Source organism: Phoca vitulina, unplaced genomic scaffold (genome assembly GCF_004348235.1).
Source record: "Phoca vitulina isolate PV1807 unplaced genomic scaffold, GSC_HSeal_1.0 scaffold16, whole genome shotgun sequence".
In the NCBI taxonomy this organism is placed as follows: Eukaryota; Metazoa; Chordata; class Mammalia; order Carnivora; family Phocidae; genus Phoca; species Phoca vitulina.
In genome coordinates this window covers 10,066,006-10,082,754 of record NW_022589719.1, presented here as the reverse complement: position 1 = coordinate 10,082,754, position 16,749 = coordinate 10,066,006, and the positions used below count along the sequence as shown (strand labels likewise).

The following is a 16,749-nucleotide window of genomic DNA, read 5'->3' as shown; positions in this document are numbered from 1 at the left end:
TAATAAAAAAGGAGAAAGTAACTGAATATTCAAAGAAAGAGATATTGCGGGACTGCCGGGAATAAATGTCATTAGGCCCATGAAGATTTGAAACCGGGGCTGCATAAATCAAATCCCTTACAGGAAAAAAAAAAAAATGTTAATTAACAGGAAGGAAAAAAAAAAATGGAAACCAAAAAAAAAAAAATTTTTTTTCAAGAACCTAAAGAAGACAAAGTGACAAGTGAAAAGTTACTTAAAAGCCATTGTGAGCTTTAATGGAGAGGCTAGGATTACAGATAATGTAATAAACCTTCTGTGAGTTATGGCTTCCTGAAAGTCTAAATGAAACCTTACCTGAAGAAGGAAAATTAAGAGTATTGATTGCATTTTGCCCGTAGGCTTTCGAGACTGGGTTCCAAAGGAGCTTCAAAGAGTGGGCTGCGTGGAGCTTTTAAACACGGTCCAGAGGCGAGTTCGACCCAAACTCCATGTATTTGGTGGAATCCATGAAGGTAAGACCAGACGAAAGGAGTTCACCAGATGTGTCATTAGCCATGATCTCATTCCAGAATGGGGACCTTGGCTACCCTGGGAATGACTGGAGCAACTTTTACCAGTGGTAGAACCCTTATATAAGATGAAGGATTAGGAGAAACACCTGCCTGAAAAGCTGATACAGATTTTATACGGAGCTGCTCTCTTTTAAGCAGAGTGGAGAGAAAGAACCAGGTCTGGTTCACCTTCCGGAAAACCCAGCACTCCTCCAGGCAACTTCTGGAATCTCAGGGCTCTGACGAGGAACGTTTGCTAACCACCACTGTAGAGGAGCCCTGAGGTCAAAAAGGACAATTTTTTTTTCTTTAAGATAGTTAGAAGAAATGGCCTAGATATTAGACTAAATAACTTCCATGACCTCTTTCTACCTGTAAATACTGTTTCATATGGAACGCATATGAAGACCCAGGAAGACAAGGCATTCTCTGAAGCAAATAACTTGGGACACGCAGTGAAAGTTACAGAACAGAAGTGGCAGGAACTGCACATTTGCAGGTAGTTATTTCCTTCCTAACCTCAGAAAACCATTTCAGACTTCTCAGAAATTATCGGCGTTCTTAGGTCAGGCTGAGGCTAAACAGAATGATTAAATCTCGCCTTAATGGGAACTGGTCCAGTTGCCTCTAGTTCTGCCTTTCATGGTAAGCTGGAGTCGAGTTCACAGAACCTGAAAGCCTCCCAGAAACTTTACGGTTCTAGGTTTTGTTTTTCCTTCCTTTTTAAGCTAGGGTTTTTAGACAGCTACAAAGCTGTCTTTCAGCAGGTCTTCGCTTTTCTGGCCCTGCTGGTCTCTCCTGGTTCCGAGGGTTTGTGTGCTGGGGGTGCCTTTAGATAGGCAGCTGCCGTATTTTCTCCAGCTTCTGCTTTCAGCTTGTCCTCTGGAGTCGTTTAGGAATCTGCAGGCGAGTTGTTTAGGCCTACGTGTCTGATGAAGCAAAAAAATGAAGTGTGTTTTTCAAAGCCCACAAATCCATTGGCTTCCGGGTTAGGCATGGAATTAAAAGCATATGCATTGAAAATCATCCTACTGGTGCCTAAGAAAATTCATCGTGCTCCAAGTGCAGGCACCAGCCGAGCACATGGAATGCAGGGGTGCAGCTTCCCAAGAGTGGGCATCATCCTACCCTGACTTTGAGCTGTAGTCCCAGAAAAGGGGGCATTTCTCTAAGGCATGATCCAGGATTGGCGGGGGGATGGGGGATGGGAGCTCATGTCTAACTGGCATTTCTGGGGACGGTTATCAGGCTTGAATTCCTGCAGCATGCCTATGAGTTTGTATTTCATCCGTGTTTTTGTTTTTTGTTTTTTTAATCATTAATTAGCTTTAAACTAGCCAGACAATTGGGGAATTCCACTGATGTCCCAAAATAATAAACTTGCTTAAAAGGCAGGAGATCATATTCAAATAAACTTGTCTCACTTTTATTCACTTAAGACAGCTGAAGAGGGCAGAGGGAGGGCACATACCAACCTCTTGATGGAGAGAGATAACAAGACTTTATGACCCCAGAACTAAACAGTGCACATTTTAAATGCCTCTTTTCTTTTCTTAAGAGATTTTTCCATTGACCCTCATTAAGCTCTCCACAGGCTTACTTGGACAAATTTTAGCAAATGGAAAGAGGAAAAAAAACCTCAGTTATTTCTGTAAGTCCTGGTAATTTAATTTTTCACGTGCATATTTTTCTATTCCATAAGAGCCTGAGACCAACACAGAATTACAAACTTCAATGCAGAGACTCTAAGGTAGATATAAGGTATCCAGGGAAATGTGCAAACTTGCAAACGTGTTAAAAATTTCAACAAATTAAAAATTATAAAAGGGACATACATACGAAAGACCCAGAAAAACTTCCTTAGCTTCCTTCCAATAGGTCACAAGAGATTTATATACTGCCATGTGGGAAGTGTTTTTGCTCGATCCTGTGGCGCGGTCTCTGCAAATCACTTGGATATTTGATTACTTGACTTATTTGAATGAAAGGGAACTCAGCACCAACGCCACACAATTGGAGGGAGATAAGATCACATATTGTTAACTTTCATTGAGGCAGTTTAGAGATTATCTCATAGATAAGGAACCTGAGCATCCACCCCTCCTGAATCCCAATGCAGTGCTCTTTCCCTCCTCACCTGTCCCAAAGCCCATCTGGGGTTTGGATGTGGGTACCCTGAGGAGTCTCTTACGTTACTCTTTCTGTTCCTAGAACTCAGTAATTAATGCAGGGCTTTGAAATGAAAATCATATTTTAAAAAGAGGGAAAAAATGTTTTTTCTTTATTCTCACAAGTAAAGAAATCACAGTCTTTCCCTGACAAATCTAATGCTTAAATAAGGAAAAAAGGAATCACTTTTCTTTGAAGTAGAGGATTCTCCCTTTAAAGAAAACAGAATGTAATTGGAAGGCAGCTTCTGAAAGCTGTTATCATCTGGGGAGGCTTCATTGAATCTCATCTCACTGCCCACTGGCAAAGATTTTTTTAGTTTTCCTTGCCTGACAGCTCAGCACTGAGTCACTGTCATTTGTATATATTGCAGTAAGCATGACACTCTGTCTCCACAGGTTACGGCATTATGACCGACGGTTATACAACGTACATCAATGCCTCAACGTGTACAGTCAGCTTTCAGCCGACCAACCCTCCAATTATATTTGACCTTCCAAACCCACAGGGTTCCTGAAGCTCTAAAAGCCCAATTGGAATGTGAGGGAAGGTCTATAAACTGCCATTTTTCTAATTACAAACTTACATTCTCTTACTTGTTTATTTCCAAATCCTGTGAGTTCTTTTTGTAAATTACTGGAACACAAATGTCGCTAGAGGTTGTGCTTCTTCTTTATTATTATTTTTTTTTTAATGGGGCGTCCATTCGGAATGAAAGGAGCATTGTGAATTTGTAAAATGACTTCCGTTTTCTCAAAGGCCACGCCATTGTAAATTGTTAGTATTCGCCAAAGGACAGCCAAGCTTTCTTTTTAAAAGGTGATGAAAGTCTTATTTTAATATGCTTTAAGCTGGAAGAAAAAGGAAAAAAAAAAAAGAGAGAAACAGGTAGGTAGTGTTTTAAAAACCACCCAGATTTGCACAACTGTTTAAGAGTATTGTTTGAAGTATTTTATTTTTTGATGTTTTGTTGTTGTTGTTGTTTTCTTGGTAACCCTTCTTTTTTGCAGACTTGGCCTGGATTTATAGCAATCTTTTCAGCAAAAGTAGGCGTGGAAAAGACTTCTCTTCACACTCTCACTATAAAGAAAGCTGCGTCCAGGGAAGAAAATGGCCCTCGTTCAAAGGATGGCTTAGCTAGTGAGATCCATATTGTGGTTATACAAGGTCTCATTGTTTGTTTCTTTTAAATTATTTTAGCTTTAAAAATATGGAAATGGAATCTGTCAAGAGCAGGTATTTCATGCAGTTAAAAGAACAATTGAGTGCGCAGACTCCTTTTCAGTATGGGTTTATATATATATAAATATTTTTTGTGTATTATGGCTAAGTTAGGAGTTTAATATTGCCAAGGACAACTGCGAAGGAATGCTTTATAGCAGGGCATCAGAAGTCCGAAGGGGCTGACACATTTTCTCAGAACTCAAGGTCTCAAAGAGCTTGAGTTAAGTCTAGGTACAATTACAGGCATGTACAGACTTAAGTGGATGCAATGGAAGGTAACTAAAATGAGGCTTAGTCGTCCTTTATATTTAAATACCCTGAATTGTCTTCTTACTTCCTCTCCCTCCCCCCATTTTGCACTGTGTGTCGATGCAATCTTCGCTAGCACAAAATATTGTCGCTAATAGTCATTTCTGTTTTCCCATTGTAAATGCTGTTGAGCTTTATTCTATTTTATGTTATCTTGTTAATGAAATTTAGGAAAGCAGTTGTTTCTTTTAAATTTATTGTGATATTCTATATCTAGCGGCCTTTATATGCAAATAAAATTGCAAGATTTTTAAATCTGTCCTGTTTGGAGGGTTGGCTGGTAGGATGGTGGTTTTAGTCCTGGGGAAGGAGCGGGTATTTATTCATATGCAACATTAGTACTGCCTTCCAGAAGAATTAGAATAAGTGATTTTTTTTTCCTGATTTTCAATAAATTTTTACTACCCACCATTCACAGGCTGGCAGGTAGATCGATAAGGCACTCAGTCTACTCTTTCCTTCCATCACACTGTCATCTATCTTGCCGTGGGTTTCAGAGGGTGAATATTTCGTCTTGGCCATTGTAATTTCTATAGGAAGGGTCACCGTGCAGTGGAGGCTGAAGATGCTATCGTGGCTGTGTGCTTGGTGGTGAGAGGGTGAACCAGTGGGTAAGAGAGTAACCACTACTCAGTGTCATTTGTCCCCAGGAGCGGTCACTGTCACCCCCTTGCTGTTCTTTCTTTATGTCCATCACTAAAATGTTATGGCAGCCAGCACTCAACAGGCAGCAGTGGGGTGTGGTAAACTGAGTAATGTCTTTTTTATATTCTCTGGAACAGCCATTGAAGAAAAACAGCATGATCTTGAAACTGCAGTGTAGCCCAGAAGTCTACATTCCAGGGCCCCTTGGATTGTATTCTGGCAGATTTTCCTTTCCTCCTTCTCTCGTGGACTCTTGGTGTAACTGATGAAAAGAATCCTTGATTTCAGTACCCACTGGGTAGAGAGAATGTTTTAGGCCAGAAGTCCAGCTCAGACTCACGTGTAACCATCTTAGTTGTTAATATTGATTAAGCGTCTTGGCTGCCACCCAGAGTGTGTGGTGGACACTTTGGTCTGAGCTCGCCTAGCAGATGCTTGAGCTTCCCAAGCAGAAGTGGCACATGACCATAGTAGCCATGATGGGCCAAAAGAGGTACTGTGGGAAGTTAACAACCCTCCTCTGATCTGCCACATCAATAGAAGAAGGTGTTGACTTCAGGGCTCTTCCTAGGGAGCTGGAGTGAGAGGTGACTGAATGGAAATTTCATCTGGAGCTAAGCTCAGACTTCTGGAAAAGCAGGCTTTCCAGAGACAGGTGGATGATCATGATGACAAGTGTGCATGTACAGCTCTTGGCAGCACGTCTGGACCCAAACTAATTAAGCTAAGCACTTACTGAAATTGCTTTCCATTGTGAGGGGGCAGGAAGCAACCCAGCCTGCTAAATCTACAGGGTAGACCGGCTCATGGTCCAGGTTCACCATTCCATATGTATGAATAGCCTCCAGGAGGGCCAGGGTGACTGTCCAAAGGCCTGAAGCTTTCTCCACTGGGCCTTCTAACAAAGGAACATTTGAAATAGCTCTTACAAATTGGCACTTTCCATCCTTTCATCACCAGGCACTCTGCTGAGCAGGTCTCATATTTTGTTTCTAATCCTCACAAAACCCTGGGAGAGGTCACAGAAGCCCCACTTTATAGATAGGAAACCAAGGCTCCAAAAGTTAAATAAATTTCCCTAGGAAAATGGAAGGTTCAAAACCAGGTCTGTCTGAATTCATAGCCCTGCCCTTTTTATCACCTGGCCTCTGGACTAGAAAAGTTGATGCCCTTCAAGAGCTGATAGAAAACTGATAGGGGGTCTGGGGGCATGTCTTACCCCTCATGTGGGAGCTGTTGGAGCATCCTTCGGATTGGACCACTTCCTCTCTGCTTGAGACACAGCGCACCGTAGTGGTCTGAGCACAGAGCCTGGGGCCAGTGTGCCTGCTCAAGTCCAAGCTCCTCCTCGGACGGGCTCAGATGCCTTCGGCTGGGTACTTCCCATCGCTGTAAAAGGGGGTTGATGATGATGAAGTGGCCGTAAGTTGTGCTGTGGAGATCACTGCCTGGCATCCAGTTTGTTAAATAAGGTCCCCATGCTGCCTTGAAATTCTCCAGGCAGGACCTGTCTGTTGCCTCCTCACCCTCAAGAGCACCGGTGGCATTATTTCTGAGAAAGTGTATTGGTTTGCATTCCTTGGAAACTATAATGAACCTCTTTCATAAGAATATGAAGGACCCCAAGGGCATTTGTGAGAGGCAGCTAAGGGGGCCTGACTTTTCAGTGTGGGTATCATATTTTGCAAATCCCTTCTAATCTCAGGAGAGGAAGGGGTCTGTACTCTTTAGAGTTGCTTTAAATGGCACCCGTGGATCTCAGCATCTCTCTTTCCTTGGAGTCTTTACATTCCATGTCACCCTCTCCTTCAAGCTCAATTAGTGAATTTTTTCTCTACATTTTCTCCCAATCCCCTTTTGTCTTATAAAGATGAGGGGGGGTTGCTGAAACCCCCTTAAGAGGCAGGTCACTGTTCTTCTGACAGGTGGCCAGCGTTAAGCCTGCCTTCATCTCTGTCACTTAAGTAAATAAATACTGTGACCCAGGGCTTAAGTAGGGAGAAACAGAAGCTGGGAGGATTTGGGATTTGTCAATTGCAGATAAAATACTCGCTGTGCCCAGAATAATGTCCCCTCCCCCAACCCTCCCCCAGCAAGGCTGTGCTGCTCCATCAGGACCGAACATCCATCTTTTATTTTGGTTTCTCAGTATCTTTTCATGCCCTGTTCCCACTTCCCTAAAAGTTTTCATTACTTTTCATTTAATTATGAAACCGAAGTGAATTAAAGTCTACTTCAATTTTTTGAGAAATTGGCTATAAGCTGAGGCATTTGGAAACACTGCTGGGTTTGGAGCAGGAGACATTTGGATGTGGGGAGGGTTCCAGCACCAGACATTCTTAATAGGTGCTTTTATAGAAAGTTCCAGGCCCCCTTCTGGATGTCAGCTTCTAAATGCAAAATGTTTTTTCTCCTACTTTGTGATGAAGTAGGAAGATCGCTGCCTGTGTGTCCACTCTCTGACAAGGTTCTTCCAGAAGTTTAGAGCTACTTTCCCTTCCTTTTCAAGATGTCATCTCTACTTTTCTGCTCCTATCTTGCCTTTCCATGGAAGAGAAAACCACACTGATTCCAAAGGCTCTCAGAAAAGCCTCCCTCTTCCCTGGTGCCCATCATAAAGTCAGCCCCTGCAACTCAAGAGAAGTTCAGAGAGGGTCAGTGGCGCCACCATGGTCACACAGCAGATCAAAAGAGATAGCTCCACATTGGCATTTGAGTTCTTAATTTTGAGCATGAACTGCTTTTCCAGTTTGACATTCAGGAATAACCAAAGATGGAGAGATCAGTTTGGCCAGACAGAATGTGATTTTATAGCAGAAAACAACCTCTGCCTATCTGTAGTTTATTACTATTAAACCTGATTATTTGAAAGAAACCTTAGCATCTGACCTCCAAGTGTTCCCATGAGGATTCACTTTCTTTCCTCTCAACCAGTCCACCTATAACAACTCTGATGGGCACCCCTTTCCTCCTCCCACAACAGAGATGTTGCTCTTTGTCACATGTTTTGACCTACATGCGTATGTCCAGTCTGGAAGACATTGGGTGTCAGGAAGAGCCCCTGACTTTGAAATCAGATGTGCTTGCTTTCAAATCCCAGCAATGCCATTTACCATCTGGGTAGCCTTGGACGTGCTACTTGACTTCTCTGAGACTCAGATTCCACACCTGCCTAACGGGGGTAATTCCTACCTCCCGATGGATTTATCAGAGTTGATATGCTAATATCACTAGGATCCTAGGCCCAGAGCTCTATCATTATACATGGAAGATTTTATTATGCTGTCCATCACAACTTCTTAAAGCAAAAGAAAGAGGGGTGGGGGGGTGCAAAAGGAAATATTTAGCTTATTTTTCCAGGTTATTCAGAGCCCTTCACAAGAGAAAGTGAATTCCTTGAACTGGACTAAGTCAAGGTAATGGAGCTACAAACCCACGCCATACATAAACTGAACTCTTTAAATTCCTCTCTCTCTCTCTCTCTCTCTCTCTCTCTCTCTAAACTATAAGACAAAACATTTGTGGTGCTTTCTTCTCAACTCCTCCTATATCCTTCCTGAATTAGGGTTGTCTCACAAGACAAAAATCTTGAGGTAAAAGGCCTTTCATATCTGAGAGCATCTATATCTGGGTAATGGTGAGAGCGAGAAATGCATTTCCATTAAGAAGCATGGCCACAGTGGTACTAAAAGCACCCATAGACTAAACACGGAGAGGCAGAGAGCCCGCACCCATCAATCAGCGTTGGTTTTTATGAAGCCACGGTTACCATGAGGTGCATCCGAGTGCTCTCAGAGCCCGCTTACCAAGGGAAGGGGCCTGTAATCTCATAGCCCATTTCTGCCCTGACCTTAGTGGATGACCTTGAGAATAGGTCGAAATTTTCAGTAGAAGCTTCTAAAACGGCAAATGACTTGGAACCCAAATGCTCCAGGCTTGGGCTCACCAACATGCCCTTGCACACGTTGGCTGTAGTGCTCAGGTACCAACTACTGAATCCTGCAAAGGGACTCCTATTTCCTGGAAGCCTTCCCTGAATCCCCCTGCTCAGCTCATACCCAGAACACCTCCTTTTGGTACTGCCGTGTCCCCCATGGGCACTGCCCCCTGCTCCATGTTGTGATTGTTGCTGGTCTGCCTGTGAGCTCCCTGAGGTCAGCGACCAGGTCTCTTCTTCTGCATGCCCGAAGAAATGCTATCTCAATGAATTAATCCGTGTTGGGCAGACAGTAGCCAGGTATGTGAGAAAGAGAGGAGAAGTTAAAGACAGATGAAATCTGCAGCCATTTCCTGCGCACTGCGGGCACGGTGCCATACCAGCAAGCTTCATCTGCAAGGCTCAGTTCTTGTCACGAAAGGTCCTTACAACTTGGTGAAGAAAGCAAGATATTGACACACGAAGGTAAATAGCAGTAAGATTCAAATGATAGTCCAAAAGAGCAGTAAAAGAAAGGATCTGTGCTAGGTTTGCCCACTTATGTGAGTGGCCATCGTTATAGGGACGTGCAGGCTGGGGATTTAAGTCTCAGACAAGCACTGGCAGCTAACCTAGCAAGGGGAGTCTGAGTGATGATGATAATGTCAATCCCATGCAGCTTCATTCCTGGAGGAGAAAAACCGGTCTGGCCAGTGGCAGTTCCAAGTGTGTCACGTAGCTGGTTTGTTTTCTTAATTTACTCTATGAAATGGTTTTCTCTAATGGCATGCCATTGACGAAATGCACCATAATGTCTCCATCCATCACCTCCAAATGCTTTTGCATGCATCAGTTGTTGACTTGTTTTCTCCCGTTCAGCACATAAATGAGAGGAATGATTTATCCAAGGCCACCAGTTACTCTTATGTGGAATCTGAAATAGCTCTCTGGAGAAATACTGCCCTGAGCACATGTTTCTTTATGCTGTTTTCCACTTGTATTGGAGGGTGACTTTGGCCTGGGCTGCACTGATATCCTTCTGACCAGGGTTTCCTGGGGAGCTGGTCCAGGTGTCCACTGTGGTCTGTGACTCTTCGGCTATAAGAGCTTGGGTTCCTGTGGGTGTGATCGCTAGGGTTGCATTATGGGGTATGGAAGCCAGAAGCTTTGTCCTTCGAAGCTGTGTGTGGACAGTGATTCCCCCATGAGCTCTCTTGAACTCACACTTACCAGGAAGAGAAAAGGTATTACATGCCTGAGTGCAGTTCCCTTCCTGCTTTCAATTTGTCCCACTTCCTTGAACTCCCCATGCCGGAGACATCTGGCCACTACCCCCTCGGTTTTGCATAGATTGGTAGATCAGAAATGCAAGATAAATAGGAACATCAAGATAATTCTTAACTGCTGAAGGTTCCTTGAGAGAGTGCAGAGTGTAGCATTCTCCTAAGTAAGATCTGGTACTGACTCAAACACCTGAAGGGGCCACTCCACGAAGTTTTTGTCTCATTAGATGATGGCGATAATGTAGATAAACAGTTTGAAGCATCAGATAATACAGAGATCCTGAAATGTTAAACACAGCCCTCCTATCTGTAGCATTAATAAATGGTGGTGAGATTTGAAATACCATGCTTATCTTCTTAATTCTTAACTCAAAAAGTTGAAAAATACAGCTTGGAAGGTTTCACCTGAGAAAGTTATAGAAATAAGAAAAAAAATACTTATCACAGCTTTGTTTCCGCATTAAAGTATCTCCTGTGTGTGTGTGTCTACTTCAACAATACTACGTTCAATGTATAACAAATTAACCCTTTTCCTTGACTGGCTTGTTTCAATGGAATTCAAATAAGATGTCCAGAAGGATAAGAACTTCCTTACGTTGTTTTCTAAAGGATTAAATAACCAAAATAAAAAATCTAGAGCTACTCATAAGACCACTAGTTGCAGTGGCAGCAGTATGTTGGTTTCACATGTTACGAATGGAATCTACGGGTTCTGAAAAGATTCAGGAACTATGATAGATAGGCATTTTATTTCTCCTGCATTTGCATTTATTAGATCATCTTCCCAAGGAAGGGTGAGGTCTATGGGTACAGCATCCAGGAATTGCTATGAAATTATTTCAGTTTAGAGATTGTGCAGAGAAATTTGCTCAATAAAACAGTGAAGTGGGGGTTGGGGGAATAGGAGGAGGAAGGAGAGAAAGCAAGAGGTTTAGATCTAAACACAAATGAACCTTTTGATTTCCCAGGCTGAGGTGTGACTTGTGTATGTCTTTTGATCACTTTCTTTCTCTAAACTATGAATTGATATATTTATCTTCTCTGATGTTAGGACTCCCTTGAACAAAGAAGGCAAGTGAGTTGCCTGGTTGTTTTATTAATATGAGGTCTGCTGGCTTTTGTAGGGGCCCAGGAAATCTGGATCCCTCATCACAGTCTATATGTGATGGGTTTTTCCAACACAACACAACGGCACATGGGAAACTATTATGTGAGGATGTTACTCTTACAGAAGACTTTTCCCAAGAAATAAAAGATGTATCTCTTGGGGCGCCTGGGTGGCTCAGTCGTTAAGCGTCTGCCTTCGGCTCAGGTCATGATCCCAGGGTCCTGGGATCGAGCCCCACGTCGGGCTCCCTGCTCCGCGGGAAGCCTGCTTCTCCCTCTCCCACTCCCCCTGCTTGTGTTCCCTCTCTCACTGTGTCTCTCTCTGTCAAACAAATAAATAAAATCTTAAAAAAAAAAAAAAAGATGTATCTCTGGTGAAGTGACAGTATGTAGGCTATTCCAGCGATACTTGTGGATTCAGCAGTATCCCATTTATTGATATGAATATTTATATCCATGACAGTAATGCTGTGATTGTTGGTATATTTGCTGTGAGGAGCTTGGCTGGGATGCTGAGGACATCACCTAGTGTTTTTAAAGCTCAGTATTCTCGAAGCTATTTAAAGAACCCCATCATCACCACCACTTTGGACCTGTGTTAAAAGTAATTCAGTGGAGGCAATCTCTTTTCATTACCACAACCCCCCCCCCCCCAAATAATTACTGCTGACCTAGAGGCATTGTGGACGGAGATATATGTTGGTCATTTTTCTTCTTTTATGTAGTTCCCTCTCATCTGAAAGTTTTGTAAAATGGTCATTGTCATTCTCCAGTTGAATCTATGTACAGTTGTTTTAGTTTGTTACAAAATGTTTCTACTGCTCACCTGAAGTCAAAGAGATTCTGTTTTAGTCCTCATTCCTAGAATGAGGTTTGGAAGTGGGGTGGCACACCCAGTCAATAACTTTTCACGTGTTTTTAGTGGCCAGTAACATGTACCCCAGGGATATTAGATTGAGGTCAGGGAAGTCAATCTGTACTTCTACATCCATGCACCCAGTAACTAATATTTATCGTGTGGCCACTCTGCCTCAGACACTCTGTTTAGCATAAGAGTTAGTCCAGAGTTGGGCCAAAGAGAGGCTCCAACCAAACCCTTAATCACCTGATCTGACCTGAATCAGAGCAAATGAACCTGTTTCCTTCAGGTGACCTGTGTGAAAATCGGTGGTGCTACTCCATTTTCTCCACCTGCTGTCTTGTAACTCACAGTCTCAGTCGCCTCTAGGAATTTTTGCAGACCACGACTTATACTTTATAACTTTTATTTTTTGGCCATGACGTGTGTAAACAGGAAAATGTATCAGTAAATCCATTTAAGAAAGTTTGAGGACAAATATGTTTTATTGGAAAAAGAAATGAATACAAAGTAATTGGCCTTTGTACCATGTAGTTAGGAGAACATGTCTATAAGCCAGAGAGGTCTGGCTAATGTTAAATCTCAGAAATTAAAGTTTGGGGCCTTTTAAATTTTCAGTTTTTGGATGATATGTCTTAAAACAGGCAAATGAATGCACTCTCTATTCTTCAAGGATTTAGAACTTCTCTGGCTAATATTAACATTGATACAAGCAAAGTCATGTTGAAAGGGACACCCAAATAATGAAGAATGGACTATCTCTCCCATGGGCTAGGACCCTGACTACTTTAAAGCTTTGGGGCAGTTCCTGAATTTTCCTACTGTTTTAGGGTGCCTCCTTTTTATTCCAAGTAAGTCAGTCAAAAACTTTCTCTCCACAAATATGTTTCTCTAATTACAATGAAAGAATTAAGTATAAACTCAAGACTTTAAGTATTTCTTCAGTACAGTGCTGAGTTTCAAGACTCTATTTGTGAGGCGGAGATAGATTCATTTTTTTCAGAAATTTTCTGTCTGTCTTTTCTTAAAGCAGTATCTTAAAGGTTAGAGATTATGGCCATAATTTGATATCCACAATTTATAATCTTTAGCTGGTAGCTCAACCATTTTTTTTTTTTTTTTTGAGACTCTACTGAGGTCTTCATTGCAAATGAAGCCTCTCTAATCTTCACCCATTGTCCATTTACACATGAGTAAATATGTTAAACTGTCCGTAAAATGATAAAATAATTCTAAAGATAAATGCAAAATGACTTTTACAAAGACACGAAACAGTACATTACATTCTACTCTGAGTCGTGTCTGCCAGCATTCCAGAGGCCAAAGATTGGATAAAACACCAATTTAAAGGATGGGGGGAAATGATTCCATAGTGAAGAATTCCAGTTCCTTGGGTTGGGAGTCTAATTCTGGAGGAAAGGTGAAACATACAATTTTTTCTTACCTTTGTAATTCGGCAATTCTTAAGCTAATAAATTAGAGTAAGTGGTTAGTTCGAGACACAGAGAAAATTGGATACAGCATGAAAATTAACAACAGCGTTAATGAGAAAATGGCTTATAAGTCCTATGCTTGAATGTAGTATGCAGAGTGATTAGGTCTTCATCAAGTTGTTTATTCTAAAAAAAAAAAAAAGTATTTGATCTCTTTTTAATGTTTCCAGATCTTGCCAAGGTCAAAGAAGACAATCTTTGCTTTGTCACATTATGTTCTGGTGTAAGGGCGGATAGTTTAATGAAATTGTTATAGAAGAGCCGGCAGCTAGTGTGTATCAGACGTGTGTGTGCGTGTCACTGGGAGAGCATCTTTCACAAACAATTAGCTCTTTATAAGACATATGATAGTCCTCACATTTATCACATATGTCCCATGCCTCCTGAATAAAAACACCATTTGCAACCAACCAAAATTAATCTGGGCCCAACTGAAGAGAAGGAAGTCAACCCCTTAGTTCTTTGTGGGAAGTTAACTCTTTCAAGTCTGATACATACCATCTTAGGCTTTTTAGTTGGTAGACCTTTACCCATATGTACTTCCAAAGAGCTATTTCTGATATTTAAAAAGTTTAATATGTCTCTCTTGTCCAAGTGATATCTGATTCCCAGGAACCAAAATTCACTCCAGTTCACTTTGAAAAAAGCAGGGGCGTGGGTAGCTGCAGTTTAAAGGGTACAGGCATAATAAATAGAAGAAATAAGCAAGCCTAGGGAGGGAACAAGCCAAGAATCTCCAGGCACCTCAGTAGTAGTTGTTCATGGATCCTTTTTCTGATGCTTAGTAAAAAAATAGTATCTGATCAGCTTCTTCCTAGTCATTGAGTTGCTACCCTAGGTCATGTGCATACCCCTGATCTAATCAGCAGTAGCCAGGGTCATGTAAGACCTAAAGCTAACCCTTTGGCAAATGAGTGGAATAGATTGAGTTTAGCTCAGAGCAGCGTGTTAATGGGGACAAGTATTCATTATTCTTATCCAAAGCCCCACACAATTTCAGCCCTAGCACCTTAAAATAACTCATTGGTGTGACCACGGAGATTGGTTCAAAGAATGTAAGTGAATTGAGGCAAATCTTATCTCTGCTACTAAAGGAGAAAAAAGCAATAATTTATAGCCCTTGATGTGCTGATAGGAAACATAGTACCATGTTTACATATAAGGATAATGACTTATTGAGAAATCCCCAGCCCAGTTTTCCTTGTTTCCTACAAATTGGAGAAATGGATTGGTCAAACTCAAGGAATGAATTGTACAAGCTAAGCTATGAAGCATCTCTAGCAAGATGTTTGGCCCTGCCCACAATAAAGACTCCTAACAGATGGATTTTTAGTTACATGGTTAAGCTAAGTCACAAGGCATATGGTTGAAAAGATGAGTCTGAGATGATAATGGTGGTGAATAGCTCACACTTTTAGTATCATATTTGGAACATGGGATTTGGGGTCAGACAGATTTGGTTCAAGATAGGATTCCATCACTCACTAGCTGAGAGGTTTTGATCAAATTTCTTAATCTCTTTGAGCCTCAGTTCCCTCATCATTAAAATGAGAGTGATGGGGCATCTGGGTGGCCCAGTTGGTAAACCATCTGACTCTTAATCTCAGCTCAGGTCTTGGTCTCAGGGTTGTGAGTTTGGGCCCTGTGTTGGGCTCCACGCCGGGCGTGGAGCCTACTTAAAAAAATAAATAAATAAAAATAGGATAAAATGAAAGGGATAACAGTACTGATGTCATAAGATTATTGAGAGAAGTCAGTGAGAAAACAGATGCAAAGAGCTTAGCATGGTGCCTGGTACATACGTGCTACCATTATCAAATAATTTATTAGACTTTTTATATATTCCAGTGGTTGATTTATGACTTATCTCCCTTGTACTTTTCTACACTCTTTAAATTCACTTTGCATGTGCATGTGTAACTATTTTAAATTAAAAAAATAAGCAAATGAAAAAGAACATTCAACTAGTGATTGAGATGGAGATCATTGTACTCTGGGCACTGAAATTGAAATGTTAAAGAAAGAATGGAAGCTGATCAGATGTAGGAAGCTGTGACTCTGAGTTTGCAAGTAAACTGAGATTTCCTTCAATAAATTTGGTTTCCTTCTCTGTCTCCTTGTTTTGTCAAGCTCAAATAAGGAATTAGAGGGCACACATTCAAGACTAGCTCTGCAAAGCAAACCACCAGCCACTTGCAAGACTTAAATTTATAGCACCCATAAAATGTATAGTTATGTGCAAGCATAAGGAATAAGCAGTCTAGAGGATAAGAAATTTAATAAAAAGTGCAGATACTTACAAGCAGCTGCTAAAGGGTGGAATGGGAGTATTCCCAGCAGTGGATATGTGCTGCCATCGAATGCTTACATCAGTACAGGTGGGGCATTCAAAAGGCTTCTAAGGGGTCAAGTTGCTCAAGGTATTTTGCAAGGTTATATTGTCTGTGAATGAATGATTTTGCTCAGGGGAGTCAAGAGGACAGAGTACTCTCTTAGTCCCCAAGGAGTCTTATCTGCTGTGACTAGCAAAAACCCCCAGTAGGAAGATGGGTCAGAGATCTGAAATCCAAGCCTTGCTGGAATGCGTTGATCCTTAGAAGTAAGCGTCTCAGTATGATAAATACGAACTCCTCAAGCCCGTTAGGGAATGGAAATTTAAGAACCAGTTAGGTCAAAGGTCAGGAAATTTATGACGATTATCTGCGGTTACAGTGTAGAGTGTTTGAGGATGGTTTAAGCCAAAGAGTCCAGTGCCTGTAAATCTTGAGAGTGATATTAATACCTCTGTGAGCATGTGTGTACAACGTTTCTAAAAAGATTAATTGCAAAGGCCAGTTCCCAGGAAAGACAAGCAGGTAATTGGCATTTAATTAATGAGAATAAGTTATATTAAATTAAAGACTTAGAATCCTTGATTATTTATCTTCCTGTAGCCAGTGTGACAACCTACTCTTAGATTATTAACTGAGCACTGTTTTTCAAGAGGCCAAACTAAACCTTCTGTTCAGACTGTATAAATAAGAATATGTTTGCATCTCAACCATGGGAACAAAATAACTTGGGAAATCACAGAGGGTTTTTTCTTTAAACATAAATGATTTCTTTTGAAATTCTTTTGAAATTAAGTCCAGCAGAGGATTCAAGGTATCCTCAGGCGTATTCCATACCTCCTGAATCCAGAAGAGTTGACATGAACTATTGTGTAGTAGAA

At 41.4% G+C, this 16,749-nt stretch overlaps 1 protein-coding gene across 6 annotated transcripts in view; it reads left to right on the top strand.

The window, feature by feature from the left end:
- Positions 1 to 4,487, top strand: part of MPPED2 (metallophosphoesterase domain containing 2) — a 170,688-nt gene extending 166,201 nt beyond the window's left edge. For all 6 annotated transcript variants that reach the window (XM_032413864.1, XM_032413861.1, XM_032413862.1 and 3 more), the window contains exons 6-7: positions 381 to 494; positions 3,101 to 4,487. In XM_032413864.1, the coding sequence (XP_032269755.1) occupies positions 381 to 494; positions 3,101 to 3,219 (233 nt within the window). In that variant the 3' untranslated portion in view covers positions 3,220 to 4,487. The remainder of the gene's footprint in view (positions 1 to 380; positions 495 to 3,100) is intronic.
- Positions 4,488 to 16,749: the final 12,262 nt, after the last annotated feature.